This window comes from Crotalus tigris, unplaced genomic scaffold, assembly GCF_016545835.1.
Source record: "Crotalus tigris isolate CLP2741 ecotype Arizona unplaced genomic scaffold, ASM1654583v1 scf7180000020184.803716, whole genome shotgun sequence".
Taxonomy (NCBI): Eukaryota; Metazoa; Chordata; class Lepidosauria; order Squamata; family Viperidae; genus Crotalus; species Crotalus tigris.
In genome coordinates this window covers 309,766-330,951 of record NW_024097897.1, presented here as the reverse complement: position 1 = coordinate 330,951, position 21,186 = coordinate 309,766, and the positions used below count along the sequence as shown (strand labels likewise).

Below are 21,186 nucleotides of genomic sequence, written 5' to 3'. Positions count from 1 at the left end.
AAGCTTTGCACATGTTTACTAAATAACTCCAAGCTTCAGAAAGTTGCATTTGTCTCTATGCTTATTTTCCCATTCAAAATGCTGGTTTGAAAATGTTACTTACTGTATTAGCTTTACCCACGATAGCTAAAGAACAGTCTTTGCTCAGATAAGGTTGCTTCCATGCTATCTGACTAGCTTTTTAGGAGAGATTGATTTGTACTAGAAATAGGACCTTTTCAGCTGTGACTCCATCTATCTGAAATGGTTTTATAGTCTTGAAGGGTTAGGTTTCCCCTTGGCTAGTTCTGTATGTAGGTAGAACTTATTCAGAATAAATTCTAGATATCTAACATGATTATCTTTAATTTTTACCTTGATCCTTTCCTGTTTCTGGCAGAAGGTTGCTGCCCAACTACCTTGTAGACTCTCCTTGTCTGGAAATGATGAGAATTAAACAGCCAAACCTGCAAAAGTCATCAGTGCCACTGAAATTATCTGTAGTGGGTAAGAAGTAAGATAACGATACTCTGCAGTCCTCACTCAGTCATAACATTCAGCTGACAATCTTGAGAGCAGCTGTCAATTTTCCCCTTTAGATAAGCAGTTTATACTGAATGTAGAAATTGACTTGATTTTAACTCAGTTTGATTCATTGCCCATGGCAACTAAAAGTGAGCATAGATTGATCAACCTTGTCTATCTCTCATAAAGCATCATCTTCTGCCAGATGACAAGCTGAGGATATGGAATGAATGTTGTTTCTGAGATGCCCTGACTTGCAAAGGGGGGAGACAAATGCCTTTCCTAGCCTGGTATTTCCCTGCTGTATTGGAACAGCAATTCTGTAATTCTCAGTTAACTCGGGCAAGATGCTATAGTGAGTCCCAAAATGTTTATTAAGGGTGTTTGGCTAAGGAAGGCTGGGTTACAGGGAAAAAAGATCTTTACTATATTGATTCTTGGTTATGAAACACTCTTCCCCCACATAAATGCCGGTTTCTGTCTTTAAGACAATGAGTAATCTTTTCCCACTATCAACTCAAATACTTAGAGGGCATTCATTCATTTTTATAGCCTGTGGTTTGGGGGGAGGGCACATGTTTCTTGAGATAGTTTTGAATAAATATTAGTATTGTCTTGAAGATCAGAAATCATTTCCATGGAAGGTAAACTTTCCGGCAAGTATACCATAAGTCTTTTACATATATTTTACATTAAAGTTACAGACAAACAAAAGTAATGATTAAGGCAAAAGACGACTAGATTAATCTATGTTCTCTGTATTCTTGTTAATATTTATTGAAGATATCTCATGTGGAGCAATAAAAATGTCCCAATGAGGCTGCTATAAGTTTGTTACAGGGATGCTTAAGCAAGGCTGTTACAAGTCAATTACCGACTGACTAGCCAAAAAATGACTTGTTCAGAAGAAACAGAATCATTATAGGTAGAGCAGATTTACAAGCAGCCTCATAGCTATAATAAAAGTAATATAATCATTTATTAAACTTGTATGTCACTTGATTCTCAACAACTTTGGATGGCTCACAACAATCTACTAGATTTCCAGAGAAATAAAATTTCTTGCCTCATGGCCATGCCTAGAATTGAATCAAAGATAAGTAGTTCCTATTGCTAATCTAACATATGTGGGCATCTATTGACCATATAAGCAGTATTTTAAAAATAGTAATATCTGCTTTTTTCTTTGTGCATAGTCTTTGTCCTTGTTACTTTAAACATATGGTCCAGCCTTATCACAATCCGATGTCATCCAAATGTTTGGGCTATAGCCACTATCACCCATAGTCAGCACAACTATAATGAACTTTGGGAGAGGGTGGAAAAATAAGACTGGATAATGTAACCAGTGCTGGAGAAGTGAAGGTTTAATGCCCTGAACAGGGTAAATGCCTCTCTCCATGGTGCTTACTTTAGACTGAAGCACTTTGTAGCCTGGGCCAAATATCAAGTTTTTAGGATCAAAAATCACTATTGATGGCCCCCATCTGACAAATGTAAATAGCTTCAAATACTTGGGAAGAATCATCTTGAGCGTTGGGTCTTTGGACAAAGAAATTGATTCCAGGATTAGCAAAACTAGCCAGGCACTGGGGTGGCTGTGTATTAGAGTGCTCAGTCAATACAACATCCACATATCCACAAACCTACAGGGCTGCAGTTGCCACTTCTCTCCTATATATGGATGTGAGTCCTGGACTTTGGAGTGAAGGCATGTCAAACAGCTGGAGAAATTTTACATGCACACACTCTGCTCCATCCTCAGCATTTGTTAGCAAGAATGTGTCTCCAACCTGGAGATCGTGGATCATGTAGAGTCCACCACCATGGAGTCTCTGATTATCAGAGCCCAGATGAGATGGGTGGGGCATGTCATCAGGATGGATGACCACTGTATTATTTATTTGTTCAATTTATTTGCCACCCATCTCACTGTTGAGCTACTCTGGGCAGCTATAAGTATACTTTGCCTGATAGTGTGGTAGAATCTGAGAAGAGACATCAAGGTCCATCATGCAAATGCTACAAAGATGCTGTGAAAGAAACTGACTTCTAGATAAGGGAACTAGAAACTACAGCTGCTGACAGAACCTGCTGGTCAGCCCTGTGCTATCAAGCCTCCATTGGCTTTGAAGAGAGGTGCCACAAAATATTCATAGAAAATGAAGAGTGGCATCACAAAGTAACACCTGCAGTTATTACAAAAATGGACATTCAGAGTCCCCATTGTGCTAGACACTGCACTTCTAGGGTGGGACTGCAGAGCACCTCCATGTCCACAGATGAACCTACACAACAGCGTTCTTCTTGAAATCTGACTACCATATATTTATCTTCCTAGTGCCACTTGGCCATGTTTCTCTGTTGCTATTATATTCTATATTCTGTCATCAGCATAGGAGTTACATTCAGTATAATTTAATATAGCAATAGCAATAGCACTTAGACTTATATACAGCTTCACAGTGCTTTACAGCCCTTTCCAAGTGGTTTATAGAGTCCAACATTCTGGGTCCTCATTTTACCCTTCTTGGAAGGATGGAAGGTTGAGTTAACCTTGAGTTGGTGAGAATCGAACTGCTGGTGGTTGGCAGAATTAGCCTGCAATACTGCATTCTAACCACTGCACCACCACAGCTCTAATATTAACTTAATGTTAATATTTAACATTATTATTAATGTTAGGTTAATATTAACTTAATGCTGAATATTCCTGCTGAACTTTCAAGAGCTTCAATCAGCTTCCCCAAATTGATCTTATTTAGATGCACTGTGACAGTCATGCTGAGAGAATTATTGAGAATTCTTAGCTATGTCATCCCAAAAGTTTTTTAAGGGAACCAGGTTAGGGAAGACTGTATTGGATATCTAATATCAATACGGTAATCAGATCATTCTCATTGTTATCTTTGATCCTTTTGCACTTCCATGCTTCATCCACTTGCATTCCGGGTTTTATGATGTACAAGCAATAGCAATTAAACAAGTGTTGCAATAGAAATATGAGATGATGCTATAACTGTTTGCATGATCACACACACTAAATTCAATCCTTTTTCAATCTGCATGTAGGAAATAATGTAGTTGCAAATTAGACCATTGGTTTATTCAATGCCTTTCTGAGATTTCTGACAGCAACCTTTTCTAATCTCATTTTTTTTAAAAAAAAACATCCACCACCCTTTAAGTAAACCCTTACAATGCAGCAAATGCACGCAGCCTTGGTTGATCTTCTGCATGCAAAACTGGTATACTACTACTGAACTATACATTCTTTCTTGCAGTTTTTTAGTTTTAAAAAAAAACCCTATACACGTAGTCAACATTTTTCTATATATTTTCTAATATATTCTATATTTTTATGTAGAAATGTATATAATTCAGTTTTAAACTACCAGAGCCCATATAATTAACCATCTAAATGGTTTTGAATAGAAAATACAGTACATTCAACTTCTGTATTACAGGCAATAGCAACCTTATAAGACTTGAAGTGAGACACGTCTAGTAGGTTTGAAGTGACATAGAACTGATTAATGTAGTTCTACTTTGTTTGGTTTTAGTTGTATATCCTTTACAACCCTTACTATGCCTATGAGTATCTTCTGCTGTGGCCTCTGGTAAGAAACAGGAAATTAGATAAGAGGGAGCTTTGATCTAGTCAAGAGAAGTCTTGTATTCTTAAGTGTGGCATGTTTTGTGCCACAATCTACTCATGAAGGATTGCCTTAAAATACATCTATTGCCAGGCAGAAGCAGACAAGAAGGAGTTCATACCTAGATCATAAAAGATGACCCACAGATAGCCTATGTAGAAATTATTTGTTTGGGCAGAGAGAAGCACACAGGTGCAGACATATCCCTGGATGCACGTAGATTTTCTAATTCAGAGCTCATCCATTCCCTCTCTGTGTTAACTGCATTGGGAGATTTAATCTTTTGAGTTGCTAGAATTTCCTGGCTCTGACTCTCTAGTGATCTATTTGATTAATTTGGATTTTTTTCAAAACTTCCTGGGGAGTGATGGACTCCCAGACTGTAGGCTTCATCGTCAAGCAGTAAGAGCTAATCTGTATCCTGTCAATCAATGTAATAGGGATCAAAGTGAGAACATCCAAACTGACCGTGGCCATTGTTATTTTCAAAGCTACCATCTTGTGAGAGTCCTTGTAAAACTAGATGGCCCTTTGTAAAAATATATTGACGTATAATACTGAATATCACATTATTTCACTGGAGAATAGGCATAAACAGTTTATCTTGAAAATATGTTTTTATCCACAGATATTGATTGCATCAATTCACAATCCATACCTCTGTTTGTGTTCACTCACTATAGATAGCAACAGCCAGCCTAAGTAGGTTTATTGAATCAGTTATAATTGGCTGGATTTGCACAACATGCTAGCTCTTAAAAACATTATAGCTCACACAACATTCTACGCCAAAATCTTAACAATTTTTTTGGGGATTTGGATAATGAATCCAATCATTATTAAAATACTGTATGTTGGTTTACAAAACACAAAGCATATTGATAGCTATTGGGATGGCAAAATGACAGTTTCTGGGGCCACGGATAGACAATAAATATAATGGAAGCGGAACTGAAGGGGATGAAAAGCTTGCCATGGATATGAAAATATGCAGAGTTTATTCGTCTCCCTCTTTCTTTCATTGAGCATAGGAAGTGTTAGTTTAAAAAAGACCCTTGCATTTGAAATTTAACAGATACACCTGGCATGCTTTCAAGTTTTTTTTTCCTCCTCCTTTTTGCAATGGAGGGAGGAAGGTGGATTTTATTTCTTTTTAGGGCTTCTCTGGATTTTGCATGCAATCTTGTGTTCAATGGCATGGGCAGGGAAGAGTACACATTATGCAGTATAAAATAGCTTTATAATTTTCAGTCTTGATCTTTATGTGAGATGCTATAGCCTTCAACTGTTTTTGTGAGCTTTTTAAAAGAAAATAGTTAAGGAAAACTCCTGTACTGAGAGTAATCTAGAAGCTAGGGAGAAAAGCTGGCACAACACTAGAGTTTGTTTATAAACCTTTATCATTTTTTCAAGGTTAGACATTCTTTCAAAAAGTAACTTGTTTTCCTGCTCTGGTCATACAATAGAATTAGAATAACCCTAGAATATATTGAATTTAAGGAAGTGCTTATGCCCTTATTTTAGGAGGTGTACCAGTCTTACATGGAAAATAATAATGAATAATAATGAAATGAATGAAATTGGATTATATACTTCAGATAGCAAGGGGTTGGGTTAATGCTCTCTTACATTATAACACTAGCTGCAGCAACAGTAGTAGTTAGTATATATTGGGCAATTGATATTATACTATATACTATTTGGCTAGCTGAGTAGGAAATAGGCCCACCTGAACCCTAACTTGGGGGAGGAGGGTTGGTTAATGCAGGATGGAAAAACTGTGGTCCTTTAGATGTCACAATAATGTCAACTCTAGCAAGTGTGGGCAATGAGAAGTGATGTGATCTTATTCTTACACTTACAGGTAATCCTCGAGTTACGAGTGTAATGGAGCCTGCCCATTCCACTTGTAATTCAAAAACTCATAGAGTGAATCTCAAAGGAGATCAGACCCTTGCTCGTTAAAACACATGTGGCTCGTTAAGTGAACCTGAGGTATCTCAGGGTGGGGAAGGCCCACCCTGAGGGCCCTAAGGCCTCCCTGACCCACTAAGATACCTCATGCTTCCCCCTCCCTTCCTGCCACGCCGGACTCACCTTGAAAAGATCCAACTCCTCTCTGCCACGGTTCCTGCTGCCGCCCTGATCTGAGGCTGGGGACACTCCTGCAGCCCTCTCGCGGCCCGATCCAGGGTCTGGAGGCATTTTCCAGGCAACTACCACCTGGATCTGAGGCCAGCAAGTGCTTCTGTGCGCCCCTTGCAGCCCGATCCGGGTTCTAGAGTCCTTTTCCAGGCTGCTGCCGCCTGGAAACAGGCCACCAGAGGGCTATGTAAGCATCCCCCGGCGTCAGATGCAGGCGGTAGCAGCCTGGAAAAGGTTGATGACAGATCTGGCTCTGGGCTAAGGCTTAGAAGGCACCAGCCTAGGGTGCCAAATTTTAGGAGGTGAACCAAAATTGCCAAGACTTGTAAAAGAAAAACACAATAAAAAGTGAAAAGCAATAACAGATCACTTTGTGAGCCAGTGCACCTGCCACCTTACTCAATCAAGTGACTCTGGGTGGCTATAGAATTATAATACAATTAAAACAATTTTAAAAACATTAAAACAGTGAAAGCAACCACAAAATACATAAGTACAAACATCAGTTGTGATGATTAATTATCTAATTGTAAAGCCAAGTAACAGGGCCCTTAACACACTCCAACCCCAGGGCAGGTATATAGCCAAGTTTTTAAAGCTTTGTGAAAAGCCAACAGAGTTGGGCCATTCTGATCTCTGAGGGGAGGTTACTCCATAAGGCAGGGGCTACAACAGAAAAAGTCTGTCTTCTAATTCCCACCAGTGATTTCTTTGGTTGATGAGATTTGCAGCATGTCCAATCTGTTGGATGAGATTGGATGGGTAGAAAGTCTTGGAAAAAGATGGTCCCACAGGTAATTTGTAAAAAAAAATTACAATATTTCATTGTAAATGAGGTGAAAATTCTGAAAAAAGAAAAAAAATGTCCCGGCCTAAAATTCATAAGTATAATGCTTAAAAGCTCAAAGAAAAAAAAGTGTACATTTTTGAAATTCCTAAAAAAATTGGAAGAAGAGCCAGTTGAGGAGGGCAGAATATGAATTTGCCCTAGGATGCTAAACTACCTAGAACTGGCTCTGGTCAGAGAGAATATTAAACTAAAAAGTCCTGGGACATACATCAGGAATTTTTATCACCTTTGGGAATATCCTGGCATAGGTTCACTGATTAATTTCGTGATTAATTTCTATGAGAGCCCTAAAGAGTTACAGATTAAAAAGCTTTAAGCCTACTAATTTCGATGCAACTAGAGTGTCTTTTCTCCAATCTTTCCAGGGCAGTGGGCAGCCCATTGGTCATGGATCCCAACAGCATCTGTCGGAAGACCAAGCGGCTGGCAGGGAAACAGGCCGAGTTGTGCCAGACAGAACCTGAGATTGTACAAGAAGTCGCCAAAGGAGCCAGACTGGGTGTGCGTGAGTGCCAGTACCAATTCCGTTTTCGTCGTTGGAACTGCACCAGCCACAGCAAATATTTTGGGAAGATCCTACAACAAGGTGAGTGGGGCAGGCTTTGTCGCTTGGGTAGATTACTGCCCTTTGGGATTCTTCCAGAGTAAAAAAAAAAGGGGGGGTAGCATTTATTTTGTTCATAAAAGAAATTCAGCCAAGTAGTCCTCACAATTAAAGAGAGAAGAAAAGAGAGGATATAGCCTATATTTCAGAGGTGACCAATATTGCCACTGGGACAGAAGCTCTTACAGTACATGGAGGTGATTCATTCATTTGGAAGTGAGGGGCAAAGGGAACAGTATAAATTTGCAACTCTTCTCTGCTTGCTTTGAAATTAAATTGGGCAGTAGGTGGGATGAACACACTTGTTCACTGAATCCTTGCTGCATGCTTTGAGCTGAGCTATTCAGATAGCTCTAGGGTTTGGGATTGATTTAGTGCTTCTGTTGGAGGGTGGGAAACAGGAACTTTCCAGTCATAACAAGCACTGTTTTTCTCTAAATTATAGTGATGTTTATTATTTTGTGTACTTCTTCCAATACAGTGGCCTTAGCTTAACAAACTGCATTTACATTTCCAAAAGGAGCCCTTTTTAAAGCAGTTTTTTAAAATCTAATTCATTCCTTGACTCACACAGCTGTTTCAGTACTTTTAGCTCAGGGGAGGGAGAACAGAAATAAGAAAAAATATTCTTTCCTGAGCACTTTTGTCAAGCTATCCTCTCCGATGTCTAATTTGTAAACCCAAAGTTGCAATAATATCCCCTAGCCAGTCTGCTCAGCAGATCTCCCTTTGTGTCCTGCTGGGCCTTCACTTCCAGATCCACCTGTTCCTTGTATCTCCAGTCCATGCCATATAAATACATCTTCAGCCATGCCCAATGCTGGCCCTTCCATTGCTTTACAGTTCTGTTGTTTTATGTATTTTCACTTGCATCGAGGATCTTAATTAGGCATGAAGCTTCTTTGTGTCTGTGTGAAATTATGCCTGGTTTTGGTGCATAAAAAAAACCCATTTGAAAATTAAGAGCACAATATCATCCCACACTCTACCATACCCTCAGATGATTTAAAAAAAGGTTATTTGTCTGAAATGGAGCCAATGAACAAGTGCTCATTTAATTAAGACACATAGGTAAAGGTGAAAAAACTCTTTTTGTGTTTATAGTAGAGTATCTAGTTTTCCTGCCATTGCCTTATTCCAGGTTATTTTTTGTTCAGTTTCCCAATCTAGTCTACAGCCCTGAAATTCCCTGTTGGTCTCCTCTCCCAGTACCACTAATAGACAAGGAGGCAATGTAGCAATTCTAATTGACCTATCTATGAATCCATTTTATCTTAAGTATTGGATTTGAGAATCAGCAGAAATACAAAATGCTTGGGCCTCCATACTAACCTGCATCCAGAATGACAATTTTTCTTGTATTATTTAAATCATTCAATTAAAACACTTAGGCCTTCAGGTACAGGGACTGTGGCTACAGGCTTCATAAGGCTTAAACTGAGGCCAAAAATGTAGGTCTAGTTTAATTGTGAACCCAGAAAGCATTTAAATTAATCTAGAAAGCATTACTCCTAGTTGAGAAGTAGCATGTAGGCTTAGGCAGTCTGAAGGCTGTTTGGTATGTTAAGTTTATAGGTTGCATTTTGATACGTATGTGTCCCTTTCCAATAAACACACAAACATTTACTACACTGTTAGGAAGGGCAGAAGCTTTAATTTTTCTTCCCCTGCCATTCATTCTTTTCCAGATGAGAGAAGGCATTAACCTTGTACATGGTTTCTAGTGTGGGTGGAAGCTTTTATCTTCTTCCTTTTTAGAAACTGATTCTTCTCTGTTATTAACTGACAGGAAAAAATAATCTGTCTCCCTTATTCAGGTGCAGGCTGAACAATTGGATAGTTAGAAAAAGCTGGTGGGGCACTTGAGACCTATAAAAATAGAAGCAACCAAATAAAACACAGCTAAGGGTCAAAGAGGTCTAGACACTACTGATAAGCAATGTAGGATAACACTTCTAGATCTTATAGGTATCCATATAAGATATACCCAGAACATAATATCACACAATCTTTTTCATCTGTTTTAGTGTATTCAGAGTATTAGATGTTTTATTTCCCTAACTTGAAAATAATTCTGTAAGCCTTGTCCAGTGTGATTGACAACATTTAATTAATTACAACTCTTTTTAAAGACGTTTTTAAATTTTAAAAGTCCCGCAATTATTGTGTCCCTTTGCTCACATAAAGGAATGGCTCTTTTAAGATGATGCCTGTTACAACATGTGTATGTATGAAGCATACACAAACAAAGCAAGCATGCATGCAGTTTATTAATATGCAGATAAAAAGTGAATTATATAAATCATTTAATATTTATATAATTATTTTATAAAGATTTTTAAAACTCAGTTACCACTGTATTGTTTTAATAATAGAATTGGCTTCTGCATTGCGTTTTGCTTCCTGCAAAAAAATATTTGCGTTGTCCAGCTCAAATCTTCTTAGCACAGTGGTTGAATATAACAGCTCATTTAGGGGGAAATCAGGAGTGCCTTTGACAAGTTCAGAACAGTTTTCATAACCTTGAATTATTAGTCAAATTACTAGGATATATGAAAGTTGTAGTATCAAAACCTGAAGGCCAATAGATTGTTATCCTCGGATTAGAATTGGAACTCCTTGTTCCACACATTAAATCATTAATGTTCACACATTAAATTATTAGGGTGTTCTTGGGCAAGCCTCCTTTTTTTATTTACCTCTCAGGGAATTGGAGATGAGGTTTATGTGTGTGTGTGTATGTGTTAAAGCAGAGATCCATGTACAGCACTTGAAATCTATGGAGGGAAAGAAACTAATGAAATAATGCAGCTCAGACTGTAGATCTGAGTATCTAAGTGGGGTCCCTTGATAGTGAGGAGGAGGGGGAATTCAACACAGGATAAACCTTTGTTGTTAAGTGAAGACCAAGAATAGGATAAGCTACTGATGATGACCAAGGAACACCAAGAACCCTGGCTTGACCATGCCTTGCTTATAACCATCTTTTCTCTTGAGTGGAGACAACAGATACACACTCCTAAGGGTTGCGCTGTGTTCTTTCCCAGAGTGAATTTGAGAGCATGAGAGGTACAGGCACTGCCGGGGCTTTGGGGAGGGAGGCAGCAGATTATTGCTACAGGCTGAAGGTTTACTGCTGTGACATGTCTCTCTGTCCTTGTAATGAAGCAATTATGGATGCTCTTAGACAGCACAGCAGCTTTTAATAAAGCCCAAGAATGTATCCATGCCTGGGAGAGATTTACTGCCCCTCCCCCTTCTCAAAGACTCTGCTCCTACATGTCCGTAGAGCGTCCTCAGACTTCCCAGCAACTGAGAGAGCAGAGCTGGGCCATAAATATGGCCAGGGAGCCTCTCCACCACCTTCACAGTGCCCCCTCCTCCCCTCACTAAGGCCAAAGAAAGCCTCCCCTTCATTTGTCCTTCTGCCGGCAACTGCTCCTTGATCCGAGGCATTTTAACACGCATAAAACCAAAGATGCTAACCCTGGAGGAAGCCAGAGTGATAGGAAACATCTACCCAAACACAACGTTGAGCTGAAGGTGTGTTCCCTAACGGGATAAAGTTAGCAGCAACCAGAATAGGGCAGAATATAATATCTGCCCTGCAAACGCTGCTGTGACGAACAGGTGCAGGTAGAGTGGCAAATGCTCACTTTGGTTCGTCAGTTCACTAATTAGCAGCGGGGCCGAGCCCAGGAAAAGGCAGGAACAAGAGACAGAAAGCCACGGTGCTGGGTACGGGCGCTTCCAGGCGCTCAGAACGGGTGCTTGAAGCTATGGACGAGGAAGGCAGTGGAAATACCCGAGGAGAAAATGGCGCCCGTTCTGGCGGGACGGAAAGGACGGGAACCCATTGGACAGCTGCAGAGATGTGGACGGGGAGCTCCATAGGAAAGAGACGCCGCTGCACCCCCACACAGGGGAAAAAAATTCCCCGCTATTTGCAGTCCCTGGTGCAAGCAGCCCCTTACTGGGAAATAGAGGTGGTGAGGCGGCGGCGGCGGGGTAGGGGGAGAGAGGAGACGGAGCCCTTGGCGGTGCGGCGCCTCATGCTGGAATAGAGCAGAGCAAAGGAGAAATCCCCCCCCCCCCGTGGCTGTGGCAGGTTCCAGCATGGCGAGGGATGCCTGGAACTCATGTCCCGCGGCGGAGGGGCGACTGGCGCCCCTCGTAAATAAAAATCCAGATTGCTGAGACGGGAAGGGGGCTATTGCATCTTGGAATCCCACCCCCGTTGCCATTGTGTTGGTAACGAATAAAGCAACTACATATAATACTGTATCAGAAGCCTTCAGTGGTTGAATTGTTGCCTATCATGACATGGCCGGCCAGTACCTCTTGCTTTGCTTGGACATTAAGGTTATTTTAAAAGACGACTTTGCCTAATGTGTTTTCCATCTCTTTTTCCCTTTCTCAATTTACAAAACAGATATCCGGGAGACAGCCTTTGTCTATGCCATCACAGCAGCTGGTGTTAGCCATGCTGTCACCCAGGCCTGCAGCATGGGTGATCTGCTGCAGTGTGGCTGCGAGGCAATTCGGAGCAGGGCACCTCCTCTGCCACCTGCCATCATGGGATCAGAGAGCTCTGCTTGGGAATGGGGTGGCTGTGGGGATGATGTTGACTTTGGCTATGAGAAATCCCGGCAGTTCATGGATGCTAAGCGCAAGCGTGGCAAAAGTGACATTCGAACTCTTATTGACCTGCACAACAATGAAGCAGGGAGATTGGTAAGAGTCATATTGCTTCTTCATCCTATTTTATGTGGAAACCTCTGCTGATGGGCAGCTCTGCCTCCTTCTCTGTGCATAAACCAAGATGTACTTATTTGTCTGGTCCTGTATTTTTTAGAGGTCCTTCTCTCTTCTGTTCCATCTTGTCTTATATGTAGACAATTTTATATGTTCTAGACCTCTTAACCTAATGTTCCTTTACACTGCTGGGTTTCTGATCCTCTACATAATTTAATAGCTAATTTTATGCATATTTGTGTGTATTTTGTTTTTAAATACTGTTTTATAAATGAGCAGAGCAGCCTTAGATCACCAATGAAAACATATTTCCTGACAGAGTAAGAAAACTCTATTGTTTGCTACAGAACTATCACTTGTGTTTCAAAAATGGATAAAGATTGCAAGTGAGTGAGTGAATGCAGAGGGAGAAGAAAGTACAGGAACAAATATAAAGCATTACGGGAAGCTTCTGGAACATAATAGCTAAAGCTCAAAAGTGTGATTTAAGAATTTGGATCAAATCCCATCCTGAACAAGATCTCTAGATGGATTTTGGCAAAATCTTATCACAACAGACTCTGATGTGATGATAGGAATATTGGACTGTTAAAATAACTGCTCCCATATTTAAGACCTGTTTGGATAGTGTATTCAGTCCAAAATTAGTCTGCATCAGATGATGACTGATTCTTCTAAAATACAATTTCTTTTATTATTATCTAGATTTCAGAAGCATGATGCTATAACATACCTTAATTCTCATTTTTCTTTTCTTTTTTTTTTAGAAAATGTAAGCCAGGAAATGCCAGTTTATTATTTTCAGGGACCATTATATTCTTGAAAAAGTATTCTGTGGACTTTTTCTGATTTTCACAGTTGAGCTGACTGGCATCACTGATATACTTCCAATATTGAGCTTAAGGATATGAAGTTTGTCAGCTCAGAAGCCAGGAAAACAATTGTGTTTCTTGTAAGATCTCAAGAAACAGCCTTTATAAAACACAGCTTAGATAGCGATACAGTCAGGCTTATATGAAATAGCAACTGCTCTAATGTACTGTATTTTTTGCAAATAAAACTGAACATTAAACAAATTCAAAGCGCAACTAAAATTTTCTAGAACCCATATAAAATTGCTTTGGGTATTGAAGTTGACCTGCTAAGTTGTCTGTGGGATATCCACATTTAGAGCACTAGCTGCCACATATTTTAAAGCTGTTGTTTTGTCAATAGGTAGAGATACAATATCTGTTTTAGGAAAAGAATGCACCCATCTAACCTTAGAAGAAACTTTCTGTCTCTCTGCCTGTTCTCACTTCTTATTTAAAATAATCAGCTAGGAGACTTAACTCTGATCTTACTAATCTTGCAATTGCCCCTTTCTTCCTACTTATTGTGGCTCTCTTCCCCCTCCCCTTTCCAGGCAGTGAAGAACCACATGCGGACAGAGTGCAAGTGTCATGGCCTTTCAGGTTCCTGTGCCTTGCGCACCTGTTGGAAGAAGATGCCTCCTTTTCGGGAAGTGGGTGACCGCCTGCTTGAACGTTTTAATGGGGCTTTTAAAGTGATGGGTGGCAACGATGGCAAAACACTCATCCCTGTGGGTTGGAACATGAAACCCCCTGACCGGCAGGACCTCATCTATTCTGCTGACTCACCTGACTTCTGCATTGCTAACCGCAAGACAGGTTCGTTGGGCACACGTGGGCGAGTGTGCAATAGCACTGCCATGGACATGAGTGGCTGTGACCTGCTCTGCTGTGGACGGGGTCATCGTGAGGAAACACTGCTCCTGGAAGAGAACTGCCTTTGCCGATTTCATTGGTGCTGTGTAGTTCAGTGCCGGAAGTGCACTGTGCGCAAAGAGCTCAGTTTATGTATTTGAGTGGGTATAGGAAGAACATTGAATAAGGATGACCCAAAGCAGAAGGATAGGAATGTACCCAGCCTGCCACAGAATCCCAAGAAAGCAAGCATCGCCAAGCTGTGTTTAGGGTATGGGGGCATCAAGGTAATCTAGCTGGAATCGGAATAATATGCTAGAGAGACTGAGTCCATTTTGAATTCTCAGAGCAGGTTTTTTGTTGATGGCTAATATTGATCCTAGCACTTGACTACAACTTCCTTGTAGCAACTACTTGGCATCTAGCACCAGGCTATGGTTTCAGAAGGTCCTACTACTCCTTGCTACACTTGACATGTACTGAAAATGGGGAATCCTGTCTTACCTGATACTCTCATGATCATTTCCAGCAGCTTGGTCCTATCTAGGCCTCTCACTATGGATTATGAACTGATTCCCTAGAGCCTAGAGAGAGATGCTGTGTTTCATTTATTAATGGATTTTTATTGTGTTTAAGAGGACAGCAGAGATTTCTTACCCAATCACCCCACCCTTTAAACTCCCTTACTTCCCTTTGGGCTGCCATTTTTTTTTTACAATAATAAAGTTATTTAACTCATTTTTTCAAGTGTGATTCAAGAAGTGATTACAAGTGCAATTAATATTGATTAGCAAGTAACTTAATTACTCATTTTGTTCTATTCATCCAAGTAGAATGGTTAAATGATATAAAAGTGTTTTTTTCTCCCTGAAATTATGTCCTTAAATTATCTTGGGAATATATCTTACAGCAAAGATGGGAAACCTTTAGGACTAAAAAAAAATGGAAAAAATCATCCTTACTTGTGTTAATAAATGGGAGAACAGTTTATTGCAGATTGATCTCTAATAATAGTTCTTGGGGAATTAGAAATGTTAGAGCTGGATTATATTATATTTATGGTTAATGATGCACAGATAGGATCTGGACTGAGTTAATATCGGTAGAGCAGTGTTTCCCAAACTTGACAATTTTAAGGCATGAGGACTTCAACTCCCAGAATTCCACAGCCAGCAACGCTGGCTGTGGAATTCTGGGAGTTGAAGTCCTCATGCCTTAAAACTGTCAAGTTTGGGAAACACTGCGTAGAGGATGGCCCTGATGGAGACATCTTTTACAAGTCAATGGTCAGCTTAAAGCCTATTCTAAGAAACTGATTTGAGAAAACACTTCAGACAGACCCCTTGCTTAATTCACACAGATACAAAATAAGGGAAGCATATTCAGATTGGCAAGATTTGGTCACTACAGTTGTTCTAATAAAAGTGTTTTTTTTTTAAATTATACAGCATTGGTTTCTCAATGTAGTCTATCCTATAGGGCTTACAATACCCTTGTTCTATAGTTTTACAAGTTTTACCAATCCTCACATTACAATATGAGGTAAAATCCAGAGCCATCTATGCAGTCCTACGTAGCACCAATATGTGGAGGAAGAGAAAAACCTCTTCACTGATCCTTGTAAAGAACTGAATTTGTAGGGAATGTATGTGTAAGTGCTAGAGTACCTGATTTGAGAGTGCTAAAGTTGGAAATTGTGCATTTTTAACAGTCTGATGATTTCTTCATTGCTAACACTTTTCAAGCACCCAAACCTGTACCTATGGACATGGACATCACCAGATGGAGTACATAGAAATAAAATTGACTGTATTATTGGGACAAAGAGATGGAAGAATCCAGTTATAATAGCAAAGACATGATTAGAGGTGCTGGGATATATCAGCTGCAAGTTCCAGGTCAAGTTAAAGTGGAAGAACAAAGCAAACCAGTTTCGCCGATATTGTATTAACCCACCATTTTCAAGAAGAACATTAGAAATCACTTTGAAGTCCTTAACCTTTTTTTAAATAGGGAATCGGGGGAACTGTGGAATTGGAGTTGTTAAGGATAAATGTGAAAGTAACTGCCAAAGACCAGGAAACAGAAAAACCAAAAAAAACCGAGGTTAGAACAAATGATGGAAAATGCCAAGAAGTGAGGCTGCAGCCAAGAAAGACAAATCATCTCAAGAAGGAAAGACTTTTAGAAAGCTTTTGGAAGAAACAAGCAGTATTGTAATGACTTCTGTAAAGACCCTGAAGATGGAAATGGAGAAAACAAGAAAAGACGTCCAAAAGATTATCAAACTCAAACTGGCATGCTAAAGAATGTCAGTGGATAATAAACTAACTAGGGCATTTAGAATAACAAAGTTGGAAGGGACCTTGGAGGTCTTCTGGTGCAACTCCCTGCTCAAGCAGGAGATCCTATACCAGTGATGGCGAACCTTTTAGAGACTGAGTGCCCAAACTGCAACCCAAAACCCACTTATTTATTGCCGGGTGCCAGGTGGGTGTAACCCACTGGGTGGCATGGTCACCTTAATGTTGCTTGTGGGGAGGGACACCTGTGAGGGCCGGGCAGGGTTGGGGGAGATCCGGGGCATCTCTGGCAGGTGGGGCGGTGGGTAGGAGGCTCATCCTGCGGAGTGAGGCGAGGCAAGGTGAGGCAGGGCAGGGGTGCCATTGTCGCAGGGCAAGGCGAGGCAGGGGCCAGGGCGGCAGATACCTGACACCATTGGCCCCTGCACACAGGCCAGCGAGCAAATGAGGGGTGACAGTGTCCGTCAGCAGCCACAGCCTGCCGGCCCCTCGACCGGCACACTCTGGGGCTCCGAGAAGCCACTTCTGAGCTGGACAGCCGGCTGACACCTGAGGAGGCAATGCAGTGGGTCGTGCCCGGAAAAAGGAGAGCATGCGAGGCTAGGAGGGATGGGATCGGGGGGAGGGAAACCAGCTGTGTTGGGATGCATCTGGCCATGTGGAACCTCAGCAAGTTAGTGGGCAATTGGTTGAAGAGGGACGGTTGCCATCTCTGGGGCATGGTATGCGTGCCCACAGAGAGGGCTCTGAGTGCCGCCTCTGGCACACGTGCCATAGGTTCGCCACCACTGTCCTATACCATTCCAGACAAGTGGCTGTCCAATGTCTTCTTAAAAAGCCTCCATGATTGGAGCACCCACAACTTCTGAAGCAAGCTATTCCACTGGTTAACTGTTCTCACTGTTAGGAAATTTCTCCTTAGTTATAGGTTACTTCTCTCCTTGATCAGTTTTCATTCATTGTTTCTTGCCTTGCCTTCTGGTACTTTGGAAAATAGGTTGACTCCCTCTTCTTTGTGGCAATGCCTCGACTATTGGAACACTACTATCATGTCACCCCCAGTCCTTCTTTTCACTAGACTAGACAAACCCAGTTCCAGAATCAAGATCATGTGACAGCACTGTTTTATAAAGCCATAGTAAGATCACGCTTATAATATGCTGACCAAAACTGGATGCAGTATTCCATAAATGATATAAAGACTCTGGAAAGAGTGCAAAAAAGAGCAACAAAGATTATTAGGGGTCTGGAGGCTAAAACATGAATAATAGGATTCTTCAGTATTCAAGTTTGTTGAGATCCATCTGGATCTTGAGCCTGTTTTCTGGGATGTTGGTTAGTTTCGTCTGCAAATTTGATGAGTACCCCTTCTATTTCATCACCTAAATAATTTATGAAGAAGTTGAAGAGTACTGGGCCTAAAACGGAACCTTGGGGTACCCTACCACTTACTTCCCTCCTTGTAGATGTAGTTCCATTAAGGACTATATGTTGAGTGTGGTTTGTCAGCCAGTTACAAATCCATTTGGTGGTGATGCTGTCTATCCCACATTTTTTTTTAGCTTGCCAAGAAGTAGGCTGCGATCTACTTTGTCAAATGCCTTACTGAAATCCAAGTATACTATGTCCACTGCATTCCCTGGTCCAGTAATATAATTACTGTCAAGGAATAAAATAAGATTTGTTTGGCATGATCTGTTTTTGACAAACCCATGTTGACTTCTAGTTATAACTTTGCTTGCTTCTAGGTGTTCGCAGATCTGTTGCTTGATTATCTTTTCCAGGATCTTCCCAAGTATTGATGTGAGGCTGATTGGTCTGTAGTTTCCTTGATCTGGCAGCCAGGACTCAAAAGGACTCAAAGAAGATCAAACTAAGATGGAAGGAGCATATTGAAATTCTGTATAACAGAGATGTCAAAATCCAAGATACCTTAGATGATATTTTATATTTAAAAGAACCACAAATGTTAGAAGATGAAATTAGATCAGCACTCTGGTCATTTCATTTCCAAGTTGAAAGGCTATGGCAATTGCTGCAATATCTATAGAAATATGGTAAGTAATTGGTAAAGATTCTAATCAAACTGTGTTAGCAAATCTAAAGAATAATATAATGGACAACAGATTGGAAAAGATCCGTCTACTTTCCAATATTAAAAAAGGGAGCTTAGTAGAATATGCAAACTACCATACAATATCCCTAAGTTTACATACTAGCAGATGTGATGGTAAAGATTGTACAGCATCAATTAGAGTTCTACAAGGAAAGAGATGTCAGATATTCAAGCTGGTTTTAGAAAATACCAGGAAACAAAAGACATTATTGTTCATGTACACGAGGTAACTGAGGAAGACAAAGAATACCAAAAGATATGTGCTTCACTGATTACAGAAAGGCCTTTGATTATGTTGACTATGTCAACCATGTCAAGCTGTGGAATGTTCCTAGAACATTTCATTGTCCTCATGCAAAACTCATCCATAGGATAGGAAACAACAATCCAGGCAAATCTTGGAGAAACAGACAGGCTTAACATTGGCAAAGGAGTGAGAAAATGTTTTATAAGCTCTCCTTACTTATTCTGTCTAAGTCTGCTGAATATATTAAAGAAGACTACATTGCAACATGGTTTTCCCAGTTGCAATGTATGGCTGTGAAAGTTGGACCATAAGAAAGGCTGAGCGCCAAAGAATTGAGGCCTTTGAACTATGGTGCTGGAGAAGACTCCTGCGAGTCCCTTGGACTGCAAGGCGTTCAAACCGGTCAGTCCTAGAAGAGATCAACCCCGACTGCTCTTTAGAAGGCCAGATCCTGAAGTTGAAACTCAAATACTTTGGCCACCTAATGAGAAGGAAGGACTCACTGGAGAAGGGCCTAATGCTGGGAAAGATTGAGGGCAATAGAAGAAGGGGACGACAGAGAATGAGATGGCTGGATGGAGTCACTGAAGCAGTAGGTGTGAACTTAAATGGACTCCAGAAGATGGTAGAGGACAGGAAGACCTGGAGGAACGTTGTCCATGGGGTCGTGATGGGTCGGACACAACTTCGCAATTAACAACAACAACAACAAAGATTGGAAGAAGATCATGGTCTACAAATTGAGGAAAAAACTTCAGTAAATTACATTACCCTCCCGACTATACTCTGGTAACTGAAAATGCAAATGGTTTTTGAGCTCTAGTAATGAAAATGGAGTACATTAAATAGTAGAAATAAGCTTAAATGTAAAGAAAACTAAAGTAATGACAACTGGTAGAGTAATGGTCTTAGTATTGGCAATGAAGATACAGAAATGGCAGATAGCTTTTGCCTTTTAGGATTGACTATCCACAGTAAAGGAATCAATAGTCCAGAAAGACTATATATATAAAAAAGGTAGCACTGAGCATTCATTCAGTGACCATTGAAAGATATGAAGGCATTGAAAAAAGGAGACTTACTACCGAACCTCAAAGTTAAGACTATCACAGCATTCCCTATGGTCATATGATCGCAATTTGGGCATTTGGCAACTGTCATGTATTTACGATGTTCACAGCATCTTGCAGGTGCGTGTTCACCATTTGCCACCTCCAAAGCCAGCTTCCAAAAAGCAAAATCAGTGGGGAAGCCAGCAGGAAGTTGCAATCACAGTCATGTGAAGTTGTGCTTAGCGACTCTTGGTGATTTGCTTAATATTCATTTTTATAGTATTTGACTTTTAATGTGAATTTTATATTATTTATATTTGTTTTTATATTTGCTGTTTTATTTAACTGCTGTTTTATTCGACGCCACTCAGAGTTGCTTTTTGTAAAATAGACAGCTATATAAATTTGATCAATAAATAATGACCACAGCTGGAACTGATGAACTGCTATTGTGGGTGCAGTCACATACAGTATTGTTTCACTGTATGACTACACCATCTAGCTATTGAATTGTTGGTCCCAATTGTGGTTAGTAATGAGGGCTACCTGTATAAAATAAAATCAAACTGATTACAGAGTAGGACAGGTATAGCAACCAGTTTTAGAACAAACAACGAAAAATAAACAACGAAGATATTGAAATAGCTTCTGCCTTTTAGGATAGATTATCCTATCAATAATAAAGAATTGACAGCAATGTAATTGGTGCAGATAAGCATTGGTTAAGGTAGCAATGAAGGGTTTGGAAAAGACACTCAGATACGATGTGCTATATCTACAAAGATTAGAATCATGCAATGGTTTTCCCTGTGACATTATGAAAGTGAAAGTTGAAGAAGTCAGAGTATGATGTTTTCCAACTTTGGTATTGAAGAAGACTCCTAAGAATATCAGGGATAACCAAGAAAACAAACCAATGAATTAAAGTAAAAATACCTAGATAATTGAGCTTGGAGAATCCAGAATTCTCAAAGCTCAAATTATCGTATTTTGGCCACATTATACAGTACCAAGAGCTGGCTCTTTTGAGAAGTCCATAATTTGGGAGAGGTGGAAAGGAGGAGAGGAAAAGGACAACCAGCAGCATGGTGAATGAACTTGATTACAGTGGTGATAGATTATCACTGGAAAACCTGAAGAGCCAGGCTGGGGACACGTACTGAAAATGGTCTGAGTGATTGCTGAGAGTAGACACCAACTTAACAGTACACAAGCAATCAATCACTGTATTCTCTTAAGCTAAGCTTA

General features: G+C 40.3%; 1 protein-coding gene across 4 annotated transcripts in view; it reads left to right on the top strand.

Moving 5' to 3' along the window:
- The window catches only part of WNT6 (Wnt family member 6), a 45,191-nt gene extending 30,229 nt beyond the window's left edge, over nt 1-14,962 (top strand). For 3 of the 4 annotated variants that reach the window (XM_039365823.1, XM_039365821.1, XM_039365822.1), the window contains 3 exons: nt 7,521-7,741; nt 12,192-12,493; nt 13,920-14,962. In XM_039365823.1, the coding sequence (XP_039221757.1) occupies nt 7,543-7,741; nt 12,192-12,493; nt 13,920-14,381 (963 nt within the window). In that variant the 5' untranslated portion in view covers nt 7,521-7,542 and the 3' untranslated portion in view covers nt 14,382-14,962. The remainder of the gene's footprint in view (nt 1-7,520; nt 7,742-12,191; nt 12,494-13,919) is intronic. The other variant, XM_039365824.1, reaches the window with a different exon arrangement.
- The last annotated feature ends 6,224 nt before the right edge of the window (nt 14,963-21,186 follow it).